General features: G+C 43.4%; 1 protein-coding gene across 1 annotated transcript; it reads left to right on the top strand.

The window, feature by feature from the left end:
- LOC8068208 (mRNA decay activator protein ZFP36L3) lies at positions 625-1578 on the top strand. The gene has a single exon (XM_002439202.2). It carries the CDS (start codon positions 755-757, stop codon positions 1307-1309), a length of 555 nt encoding a protein of 184 aa, XP_002439247.1. The 5' UTR covers positions 625-754; the 3' UTR covers positions 1310-1578.

Here is a 12817-nt window from a genome sequence, read left to right on the forward strand (position 1 = left end):
GAACTAGGACCTTATTTAGTTCCTCACCAAAACCTAAAAATTTTCAAGATTTTCTGTCACATCGAATCTTTAGATACATACATAGAGCATTAAATATAGATGAAAAAAAAACTAATTATACAGTTTATCTATAATTTGCGAGACGAATCTTTTAAACCTAATTAGTTTATAATTGGACAGTATTTGTCATATACAAACGAAAATACTATAGTGCTCATTTTTCAAAAAAAATTAAAACTAAACAAGGCCTTACGGATGGAGAATATTTAAACTCTAAATGTTGGGCCTTGTTTACTTTCTTGAGTGAAAAGTTTTTAGTGTCGGTAATTATTATCTAATTATCGATTAACTATGCTCAAAAAATTCGTCTCGTAAATTACAGTTAAACTGTATAATTAATTATTTTTTATTTCTATTTAATGCTTTATGTATGTGCCGTAAAATTTGATGTGACGGAAAAATCTTATTTTTTTAAAAAAAAAATCGGATGTAACTAAACAAGGCGTTGATACTATTTTCTATAGATCTTAAGATTCCTTGACTTGTTAGAAAATGAGATTTCCATTACGAGGAAATATGTTTTTCAACTAAAGGACAAAGCAAAGATAAAAGAAGATGCCAAGGTCACTGTCCACACCGTCCTCCAAGCGGCCGCTACCTTTCCCTTCGTATTCGTATCGCGCTGAGTCTCAGCTCATTAGCCAGGAGCCACCAGACACATCCACCACCAAGAACGATCACCGGAGCTGCGACGATGTATCCGAGCGACCTCATCGGAGGGCTGGACCGCCTGAGGCAGCAGGCGGCAAGAGCCGCGGCCTCGACTGTCTCGCTGGCCAAGCCAGCGGCCGGCGCCGCGGTTGCGGGTCTGGCCTCGACCGTCTCTCTGGCCAAGCCGGCGGCGGGCGCCGCGGTGGCGGGGCTAGCCTCGACCGTCTCGCTGGCCAAGCCGGCGGCGGGCGCCGCGATGGCTGGGCTAACTTCGACCGTCTCGCTGGCCAAGCCGGCGGCGGGCGCCGCGGTGGCGGGTCTGGGTTCGGTGACGCGTCACGCTGCGGGGATGGTGTCCACCCGCGAGGGGGCGGTGAAGACCGCGGCGGTGGTCGTCGGGGGCGCCGTCGGCGCCTACTTCCTGTGGCCAACGGCCGTCGTCGTCCCGTCCGCCGCCGCCGCCGCCATGAAGGCGCCTGGCGCCGCGGGGTTCTTCATCTCCCGCACCGCGTTCGTCGCTAACCCGCAGCTCTACTTCCAGATCCTCCGCACCGCAGGCGCCGCCGCGGCTGCCGCGGCTTTTGCCGTGCCACTGTAGTGGATCAATGAAGGCAGCCCCCCTAGATGATGATGATGATGATGATGTGTGTGGTGTCTACTGCTACTGCTAAAAAATTCTAGCATCTCTGCACTACTAGTTCTTATTATCTGGGCGTTCAGTTGATGGAGTGCTGTGGTTTGTTAATTAATTATTAGCAGGATGCATGATGGATATGTCTGTGCTAGGTGCTTGGTGTGAATTAATACTGAATGAGCTTAATTAGCTTTCCTTGTACTGAATGCTGGATCAAGCTTTGTTGTGTTCTAGACTTGTAGTATGCGTGCCGGAATTAAGCGGCTGGTTGGATGATTAGTCATCGCCAGCTTGTTCTTCTAATCTTACGATAATTCACGTACACGTACTTTCCGGCTCTCTTCCAGATCCGGTAAAAGCCGGCCGGGGATCCCGACCATGGATCCGCCATCCCCGTGCCATGGAACTTGCCTTGCCGCCACCATGGACATGGAGTCGTCGGCCGGCGGCTTTCGACGGTGGCGCCTCGTGCCAAGAAAACGTTGGCCGTCGAGCAATCTCTGGCCGTCGGCCTGGTTCATGGGTGGGCCTCGTTTAGTTCTAAAAAATTTTGGAAAATCTACACCGTAGTATTTTCGTTTGTATTTGACAAATATTATCTAATCATGAACTAATTAGGCTCAAAAGATTCGTCTCGTCAATTCCAATCAAACTGTGTAATTAGTTTTTATTTTCGTCTATATTTAATACTCCCTCTTGTCCTTTATATCTCGCGTGGGAAGGCTAATTCCAGAGACAAGAAGGATATTAACTCCGAGTAACAGCTGCGCTGCTCAGGAAGTTATCGGTCGCAAAACGAGTTGGCCCCTCCGTATTTGTGTTTCTCTCTGTATTTTTCTCGACCCAAAAGGAGTTGGCGCCGTATTTTTCTCAAAGGAAAAGGAGTTGCCGCTATCTTCATGACTGCGGACGCACGCATGCAACGGAGCGGGACGCATGCATGCAACAATTCATTGCCTGTGGACGCTTCGTTTAACTAGCTCCGCAATTAATTAACTCTTGGTATCCGGAGTCCTCCACATATTACGGCCAAAGCAAAAAAACGGGTGTGCGCAAGATATAGAGGACCGGAGGGAGTACTTCATACATATGTCTAAAAATTCGATATGACGGAGAATTTAAAAACTTTTGTAAAATTATCTTGAGAACTAAACAAAGCCGTTTGGGTTTTCCTTTGGCAGCGCGCCGCGAGGACAGAAGTAGCGGTGGGCCCCAACAACCCTAGGTTTTTACTGCCCTCCTCGTCTTTTCCCCGTGCACTTTTTTTCGCTCATCGGCTACGGGGCCACGGCGGCGGTCAAGATGATGCTGATTTATGAGCGGCGGCCGGCTTGAGTTGAGAGTGTCCAACCGACCGTGAACACGTCCTTGATTTTCACAGGGGGCACACGAACCAGCCCCGATCGACGTACCCTACCACTGCTTCCAACGGCCAGTAGGGCCCACCTATATACCTACGGAGGGCCCAGTTTAGTTTGCAAAAAAAGAAAACTTCAAAATTCTTCGTCACATCACATCGAATCTTGCACGCATTCATAGAATATATCAACGAAAATAAAAAATTTTATCAACAAAAACAAAAACTAATTACGCGGTTCACCTATAATTTGCAAAATGAATATTTTGAGCATATTTAGTCTATAGATAAATAATTATTAAATAAAACGAAAGTGCTACTATAGCCAAAATTAAAAAAAAATTGCCAACTAAACAAGGCCTAAGTACAAAACTGCGGCGAAAAATTCGTCACAAAGTTTGGGCTGCTACGGAGGAGTGGACTGGACCTCTTTCTTACACGAGTACCTGGACCGGGCCGTGAGACATGGGCCGCTGATAACCTGATGCGATGGGCTCAGAGACGTGGTGGATGCAACCGTGGTCGTATATCTTCTGCTAAAAAAAAAAACACGACAACAACCGTGGCATGTGTACACGCGCGTGTCACGTACGAGTATAGAGGATATCGTCGTGCACGTGTACACGGCCCCTGCTTGTAAGCTTGTGCGAATGCACTGCCCATGTGTCAGAGTCAGTACACCAACAGCAAACAGCAGATGTATACGCGCATGGTGAGGTACTTTTCCTGATGCATGCGCCCGCTTTCGGCTTTTCCAGGTGTTGTTTGTAGCAGTAGTACGTGGGATAAATAGTTAATGCTACAATGCTCACTAGTAATTTACTATTTATTATCGATGTAGCAAACCGTGCATGGTTAATCCACCATCTTAATTATCATGAAACTTTTGAGTGGTAAGGTAGTTTCTCGAACAATGGATACTTAAACCTATTTGTTGGTCTAAAAAGTCATGGCTGAAAGTACTATTTGCTGATTTATTACAAGAGAAACACACTGTTGGATGGCAGAAAAAAATATAACTTATAAGACAAGTGAACGGATTCTTAGGTAGTAATGGAAAATAAAAATGATAGAGCAATGAGCATCAACAAGGATGAAAACAGTAAGGACAAACAACTCGCTCTCAGCCTTTTCAACTATATATAAACTCCCTTTGATAATATACAAAATTATGTCATTTAGGATAAGTTTTTTTTACTAAAAACTACAAACATCAATATATAATAACTTTTAAAATCACTTCATTCGGAATACTCCCTCTGTCACTAAAAGCTTCAACTCCTCGAATCCGTGCCAATCAAACTTGTTTAACTTTGACCAACTTTATAGAAAAAAAAGCATCAATATCTATGACATAAAATAAGTATCTTATGAAAATATATTCGATGATAATTCTATAAATTAGTTTTAAAAGTTTGACTTAGGACAACTCTAGAAATTGCATCTTTCACGGACAGAGGGAGTACATGTAAGCTTACAAGTGTGCAAAAGTACTTGCAATAACGATTAGTGATCGTAAGAATTAATATGTTCAGGAACCAATCAGTGATCAAAGATATGCATCAAAAAATGGTGCAAAGTCCTTACCCAAACCCACCTTTCAGCTCCCCTTTAAATACAGGTGTACTACTAACGCCTTGTTTAGTTTGCAAAAATTTTCAAGATTCACCGTCACATAAAATCTTTGGTCGCATGCATAGAGCATTTAATATAGACGAAAATAAAAACTAATTGCACAGTTTATCTGTAATTTATGAGATGAATCTTTTGAGCCTAATTACTCCGTGATTGAACAATGTTTGTCAAATAAAAACGAAAATACTACAGTAGCCAAAACCAAAATTTTTGGGAACTAAACAAGGCCAGCTCCCCTATATGTACAGCTGTACTACTGTACTTGTAGGGAAAAAAAAGAAGATAACCAATCCTAATCTGTAATGACTCCCAGCTGTGGTAATCTCTCCAGTGACGAACACTCCAACAGTTGTCGTTCGTTTAATGCGTGACCATCGTATTTTGTAATAATGTCATTTGTGAATGAAGGGGGAAAAAGAACAATGATGCGTGATGATAGATGCATGAACGCGCGTGAGGCATGCCGGGGCGGGGTGAAGTGCTAAAGCGCCGTGGGCCCCACACGCGCCTTCCGTCCGGCCCCACTGGTTAATGATAATAATAATAATGGAGTAATAATAATATACTAAGCAGTCTCCATCGGAGGGGGTAATAATTTTTAAATGATGATGAGGCGCCTCCGCCTCCGCTTTTTGCGCGGCAGCTTTAACCGTGTCGACACCGACGCTCTGCCGTACCCTCCCCCAGCTGGCTCCTCTCCGCCGCCGCCGCGTCAACCACCCCCGGGTCCCGCCGACACGTGCCACCACCCTGGCTGCCCGCCTGCTAGCTACTACCAGCTAGCTTCCCCTCGCCTTTCTTCCTTCCTTTTCCAGCGCAGCGCCCGCGGCTCGCGGAAAGGCTCCGGCTCCTGCTCCCCACGTGGCGCTCGTGCTACTCGTCCGGCCACGCCGCCGCGCTATCTATGGCCGCTACCGCGCTTTATTTCCCGGCTGGCCGGCCGGTCGATCTCAGACTGACACTGTGGCCTTGTTTAGTTCCAAAAAAATTTCAAGATTTCCCATCACATCGAATCTTGCGATATTAAATTTAGACGAAAATAAAAACTAATTACACAGTTTGTCTGTAAATCGCGAGATGAATCTCTTTGACTCTAATTAGTATATGATTGGATAATATTTGCCACAAACAAACGAAAGTGCTACGGTACCTAAAATCTAAAATTTTTTGCCAACTAAACGAGGCCTTATTTTACGTACTGCTGTGTGTATCATGTACTCTAGCTATGCCGTCAGCTAGCACTGGATCATCATGGCGATCGTCTTTACTGCTGTATATATACTATAATACTGGGCTAATTCGATCCTTATCTAAATTTGATTTGATGGATGGTGAAGCCTATTAGCTAACAATCACCACCACTCCGATCGATCCGTCGGTCTTATCCGGCTGGGATGATACACAGAGTATAAACATCAATACCATGCATGTCATGCCATGGCAGGGATGATCGATCGGCGGCGGAGAGCCACCATTGGTCTCCCTCTCGGAGCTATCTGGGGCCATGATGGCCTCCGATCCTTTGACTGTAAAGTTTCCACTAAAATCTTTTTTTTTCAAAAATTTATTGTCATATCAAATCTTACGGCATATATATAGAGCACTAAATATCTACTATAATGGAATTCTTTAATTATACTTGGTCCACCCACTAAATCGTCCCCCACTGAGAGTCTTCGACCACTGTGTACCTAGAAAATTGCACACAAGAATCTTACACCATTAAAATCAATGGCTAAAAAAGCACATCCACCAAATCTGATGGTCACGATTCCATGTGGGAAGCTAGGCTTCTCACCCTGCTACCTCACGCTGCACCCCCGTTACCTCACGCCGCAACCGCACCGCAAACTTCGACTGAAGCCACCACCGATAAAAAAAACTTTCAAAACCTTTCTGTGCCGCCGCTGCGCTGATCGGCGAACTTCCGATCACCCACGCGCGAAGGAGTGGAGGGGGAAGCTGCACGGAGGTTTTCCTTGCCCACGGCGTGCCAACGGAGGAAGCCGCAAACAATTCATACGTGAAGCTCACCCAAGCGTGGCCAATCACCGGCGCCCTCGCTGATAGGCGTGTGTCCATTGATTCTTCTGGCCTCGCTGCACTTCCTGACGATGCGGCTGTTAATTCTTCTGGCCTCGGTGCACGTAGTTGCAGGTCAGTGAGGATATGCGACAAAACTTATTCGGATGACAAGGAAGAAAATAAATTTGAAATCTGAAGTAATTTAAATTTAAACTTGTTTGCATTAGACGGTATGAATTGTTTGCATTATGCATTATCAAGAGTTCTTCTGCTTCTGATTATACATGATCCTTACTTATAAATATTTTTTTAACTTGTACAGGCTGAGCAGCCGCCACGACGATCAGTATCGTGTCCACGCCCGCGCTCACGCACTTTGACGAGGGGATGACAAAGCCGCGCGGTGTATGGCCCCGACGATCGCCCGTCTGGCCTGCCGCCGTCATGACGATTGCGCCAACGTAGACACGCCAATCGCGCTTGCAACAACCTGATCGAAGTTTTGTTTCTACTTCATTATGTTAGTAATTCTTTTTTAGTTTATTAGGTCAGTATAGCAAAATGTGAATCCTCCCTCCCTCTCCGTGGATTACATGTTTTTTCCTTAATAAATTGCTTGGTTGGGTTTCATTTATTCATAACCAAAAGAAGAAAAACGATTATACATGATTGTTACTTATAAATATTTTTCTAACTTGTACAGGCCGAACAGGCGCCGCGACGATCAGTATCGTGTCCACGCCCGCGCCCACGCACTTTGACGAGTGGACGACAAAGCCGCGCGGTGCCTATCCCCGACGATCGCCCCCCTGGCTTGCCGCTGTCATGACGATCGCATCAGCATAGACACGACGATCGCGCCATTGCTAGCTTGCAACCTGATCGAAGTTTTATTTTCACTTCATTATGTCAGTAAGTTTTGTTTTCAGTTTATTATGCCAGTATAGCAGAATGCGAAATTCCTCACCCTCTCTGTGGATTACATGTTTTTTCCTTAATAAATTGCTTGGTTGGGTTTCAGTTATTCTTAACCAAAAGAAGAAAAACGATTAGTAATTGTAAAAAGGAGATGTTGGGTTCCTACACGCCAATGTCTACTCAAGTTAATTTTTACCCTTTTTCTCGGGGTTTATTACGAATGATATCTGATTCTATAAAATTTATGTTCAGCTATTCCAGCATGCTATTTATATTGTATAAGAGATCTTTAGCTATTAGTCCTAATATCTTTAATTGATGTGCATGTTAAATCTTCGGCTCTTCTGGCTGTCCACCGCTACTGCCAGATAGAAATCCTCGCTGATATTTCGCAATGTCTATGCTCGAAGATACACGCGATGTGTTAGATATACTTTCAATATGTATGTGTATAACACCTTTGGGTGTCTTGCTAATCTTCTGTTATACTACTCAAATGCCACTTTAGATGACGCTTCGCGGAGGAGGGAAGAAAGAAGAGAGCGGTTGCGAATTCGTCGAGCTGAGAGGTCCAGCGAACAAAGAGAAGAGATCAATAGGAAAAAGCGTGAATACATATGTAACTACTGACAACGGAAGAAGGCTACATCCAAAAATAGTAGCAATTCATGTGCTTCGACTGAAACATTACCTGCAACATCAGCCACGGGTAATTAATCTCTTCCATAGTTTTTATTTTTTTTTCTCTCTCTACTAAAGTGAAACAAACTATTGTACAACTCACAAAAAATTATGCATGTATTAATTACTCTGAGATGGACCAAATCACGCCAATTATATTAGGCAAGGAAAATATCCCACCCGATACGCTCGGAGATCATAGCCATATTGCCATTGGCAATACGACCACAGATTCATGTATACTTGGCAGACATTTTGAAGAGTCGTTTAAATGAATATTTTGACGCTTCCCTAAAGATCTCCGTCATGATTAAGGACTTAGATAGAATATAACTTATATAGTTGAGGACTTAGCTTACTTTGTATTCTTTATGCAAAAATGTTTCCAGACGGTATATATGCTCAAATATAATTGTGTAAAAGTTAAACTATGAAACAAAATCATTGAATGTTTTTATATACATCTCCCAGATAAAACCGTAGCGTTAGCACGGGCACGCTACTAGTATAGATAAAAAATAACTAATTGTACACTTTATCTGTAAATCGTAAGGCGAATCTTTTGAGCCTAGTTAGTACATAATTAAACAATATTTATCAAATACAAACGAATGTGATACAGTAGCAAAATTCAAATAAATTTCGCAACTAAACAAGACCTTGGTAAATGTACATCCATCGATGATCGATCCTCGATGCTGATGCTGATGATGCCGAGAACGAAAAAAGCATGGATGACTTCCTGCAGCTTGTGGCTCCCAGCGCGCGCCCGGCCGGGATCATTTCATTTGTCGGCAATTATATATATATATCTCTATCCTAATAACAACCAATGTGTGGCTATGCTAATTTTATATTTATATCCTGTGCCATACGCGATCACCAAACCATCATTCTGAAGAACTTCAGATGCAACGTGTAATCATGCATGCGGCATTCCGTTGCTAATTAAGCATTTAAGCTATCTGGTCAATGAGTTCAGAGCAACCGACGTTTTATATTATTCTCAACCCACCACTGCTGTGGATACGGGTGGCCAATACCCATCGGGTATGTACCCGTTGCCAACTTGAACTATAACTCGCACCCACAATCTCCAGCACAAGCACAGAATCTTCATTCATGCTCTATCTCTCTCTCGGATTCTCAGACCTAAAAGGAGTGGCCGGAGATTCATTTCTAATGATATGAGGCAGTGACCTTCAGGCAGAAGCAATGGCACCAGTGTCAGGGGCCGATACACAGCGCCGAGGAAAACATACGCCAAGTCGCCAACACTGTTAGCGAGCATCGGTCGTCCATATATTTTTGCATATGATCGGCTCCATTTTTCTAAGCACAGATAGATAGATTGAGAGTTAAGACAAGGAGTTTCCGGAGTGGAGTTTTTTTCAATCATACCAAAAAAAAAAAGACTTGAGAGTAGGTTGACCAAACTGTGTTGGATCGAGATGCTCTAAAACTTTTTTTTCTTCTAAAACTATCGATGTGTGCAATTAATATTCTCTGTAATAACAAATGATTATCTTTTGAGAGAATACTTTCAAATATGAGGCCACTGTATCATTGTTTCCTTTAGTAATAGGTCTCTTATTATGTTTTACATTATGATGTGAGATAAACTTTTTCAAGTTTCAATCTTCAAACATTTGCATGCACGCTTTTTATAGGGATGCAAACAAATTAAATTTGTTCGTGCGGAATCCGTAAATAGACTTAAATTTTGTTGGTTGCGTGGACAATCCGTAGAATAAAAGCCTTTTACATAGCGATGGGATCAACTCAAGGAACAAATATTATTCTGACAAAAAGACTACACACACATATGAACGAAAAGGTAGTCAGAAACTCATCACAAAGTTTCACTACAGGAATCTGGATGTTCGCCGACAGCCCAGGCGTTTGCCGACAGCCAGGATCTGGGCTGTCGGCGAACCATCTGTTTGCCGACAGCCGAAGACCACTGTCGGCAAAGTCCACGGTTTGCCGACAGCCTGTCACACCCATATTTTAAGAACAAAATAGGATGCATAAAAGACTCATATGTGCCCCAGGAATAGTCACACACATAAGTAGACAAATCTCAAATGTACCATTGCAGTGTTTATTACATAGCGGAATATATATTGAATCACATAGTCTCATACAAAAATGATAGCATAAAGTAAACAACGCTCTCGACGGAAGCTCCACACAGGGACACTGTTGACTGGTTGACTCCAAACCTAGTACTCATAACGATAATCCTCATTCCAGTCATCTTCATTATCATATCCTGAGGTGTTGGGAAATTGCAAGAGTGAGCACATATCGTACTCAACAAGTATAACCAGGGGTTCATGAGGCTCAAATAGCTGACACTGGTTTGACTGCATTTAGCTTTTAATAGTGGATAGCATGTTCATAATTAAATAGCAATTGTCAAGGAAGCATAAATAATCCATTAATCACATGATCAAGTGTAAGCATAACTAACTCATAGCATAAACAATATTCAAATGAACATAATAACATAACAAGCTCATCATCTTAATGTAGATGTCCCCAAGGCCGCTCCTGACCGTGAGCTCGGCTAGTATACCAGTTTTACACTCTGCAGAGGTTGTACATCTTTACCCATGAGTCATGATTTACCCTTTCGCCCGAGGTGATCAGCCTCTTAACCCACTTCCAAGGAAGGTCGGCAGGGATCACTATGAAGCCTTTCAAAAGTTCGTCTAACATGTTAGGGCCGCAAGGTTTCCTTTGCGCGCAGATATAGAGCCCCCCTTCTGATGGCACAATGACTCGCAGCCTATACTCATACAGACAGAGGCCACACTATACCCAAAACGGTTCAGCCCCTCCGCCCTTTCGGGTAACCGCTAACAAGCTAGAAAAGGGCTTCATACTGAGCTAAAGCCAGAGCCATAATAGCCCTCATGGTTGCACTGTTATCCCGGGTGATCACGTACAGACAAGATCTCATACAGTTATTTGTCATTCTTTTATGTTCATTGCATAGCTATTAATCATCTTACAAGATCATGGATTATATCAAGCACTAGCACATCTACACCAAATGCATATCAAGTAGGTAGCAAGGGATACAGGTAACAATTGTCTATGATTTTGCTAAGGTCATCAAGGTGGGCACATGCATATGATAAATATTGTATTAATTGTGTATAGGTAACAAGGACGATCCCAAGTTATACTTGCCTTGATCAAAGCTCTCCTGAGCCTGCTGGTCTTCAAATACTTGATCTTGAGCACCAACGTACGGCTCACCGTCTAATCCCAATCATCAATCAACAACACGCAATCCAATGTAGACAATCATACACGAAGCAAACAAGATATAATTAGAACAATACACCAAACAGTGGTAAAACCAATATAAAAGTTTATCAAAATTTTCTACGCAGCGCTACGATCACACAAACGTAAAGTTCACGAAAATCGGAATTAAAACGTGAGAGATATGAATTTTCTAAGATTTCCTATAAAGAAATAATTAATTAAATACTACTGCAGAATTAAAAAGTTTCAAAACAGTAAACTAATATTTCTAACATGTGGAGATCGTAAATACGAATACAACGGAATTTGAATGGACAAAAACGGAGTTAAAATGAATATTTTATGAGCAATTTAAAATCAGTGGCAATCTTGTAAATAGCAGAAGGCGTATTCCAGTTCAAACCGAGGAAGAATACGTTTTCTGAAAATAAAAAGCGTAAACTCGAGAAGGCGCTTTGGATGGCGGGTTCTAATATGGAATTTCCCAGGGGCTCTTAAGCAAAATGACCACGCGAAGGGGTATCGGTCGATTTCGGCCGTTGGATTAGAAACGGAGGGTCTTGATCCATTCAGGGGGGGAAGGAGGGATGAACGCCGGCCGGAACAGGGCACCATCACGGCGGCGCCATGGCCGGGAGCACCCCACCTCGCCGGAGTTCACCTGTTTCTCGATTTGGTGCACCAAAGTTCAAGCCGAGCGCATGGGGAGATGGAGAAACGCACTGCGAACTCACCTAGGGGAGTTGCTTAACCCGAGGAGGAGCAAGAGCGGCGCGTCGTGGCGATGGCTTGCTCTCAACACGGCGAGATCCAAAACTCGATGAACGTGACGGATAGGGATCCCGGGACGCGGAAAACTGCAAAGGGAAGTCGCGGGGAGGTCCTTGAGCTTTTATAGGCGCTTGGTGCACAAGATAGCAAGGAGATCCCGGGGTTTTCGGGATCGGCTCGGCGTTGGAGGGGAAAGAGTCCCGGTCGGATACGTGGGGAAGAAGAACAGGGTTCTGTGTTGCGGGGTCGGCTTGTCAGCGAAAGAGGAAGCAGGGCCCGCTCGTCAGCCAAACAAAGAGAGGGGAGAGAGCACGCCTACGCGCCCTGGGCCGCAAGCTGGGCCGAGCAGAGCTTGGTGGGGTGGGCTAGCCAGGCAGGCTAGGTGGGCTGCGGCCTGCGGGGTGTCGGGCTGGAGCCTTTTCTCTTTTTTTTTTTATTCCTTCCTTTTCCAAATAAAATTGTGAATGCAAATAAATTCAAGCCAGAGGCAAACAATACAAATAAAATATTCTTCGGCATGAATGCATAAACAAGTTTCTAAGCTTATAATGAATTTTAATTTCAATAAAATTTATTTCTTTACTAATTTAAATGCTCACAAAATATTCAAATAAATCAAATTAAATCCTATTAATTCCAAATCAATTTTCGGGTGTTACACAGCCACTGTTGGCTGTCGGCAAACTACGCTCTTTGCCGACAGCCACTCGATGCTGTCGGCAAATAATTTTTTTTTTTGAATTGTGACTTCAAAATTTTTTTGTTGCCTAGATACATTGTTTACAATCACATGTTTGAATTTG

This window comes from Sorghum bicolor, chromosome 9, assembly GCF_000003195.3.
Source record: "Sorghum bicolor cultivar BTx623 chromosome 9, Sorghum_bicolor_NCBIv3, whole genome shotgun sequence".
Lineage (NCBI taxonomy): Eukaryota > Viridiplantae > Streptophyta > Magnoliopsida > Poales > Poaceae > Sorghum > Sorghum bicolor.

Bases quoted from the DNA above. Each gene is read 5' to 3' on its own strand.
- LOC8068208 (XM_002439202.2), top strand. From the start codon at position 755: ATGTATCCGAGCGACCTCATCGGAGGGCTGGACCGCCTGAGGCAGCAG.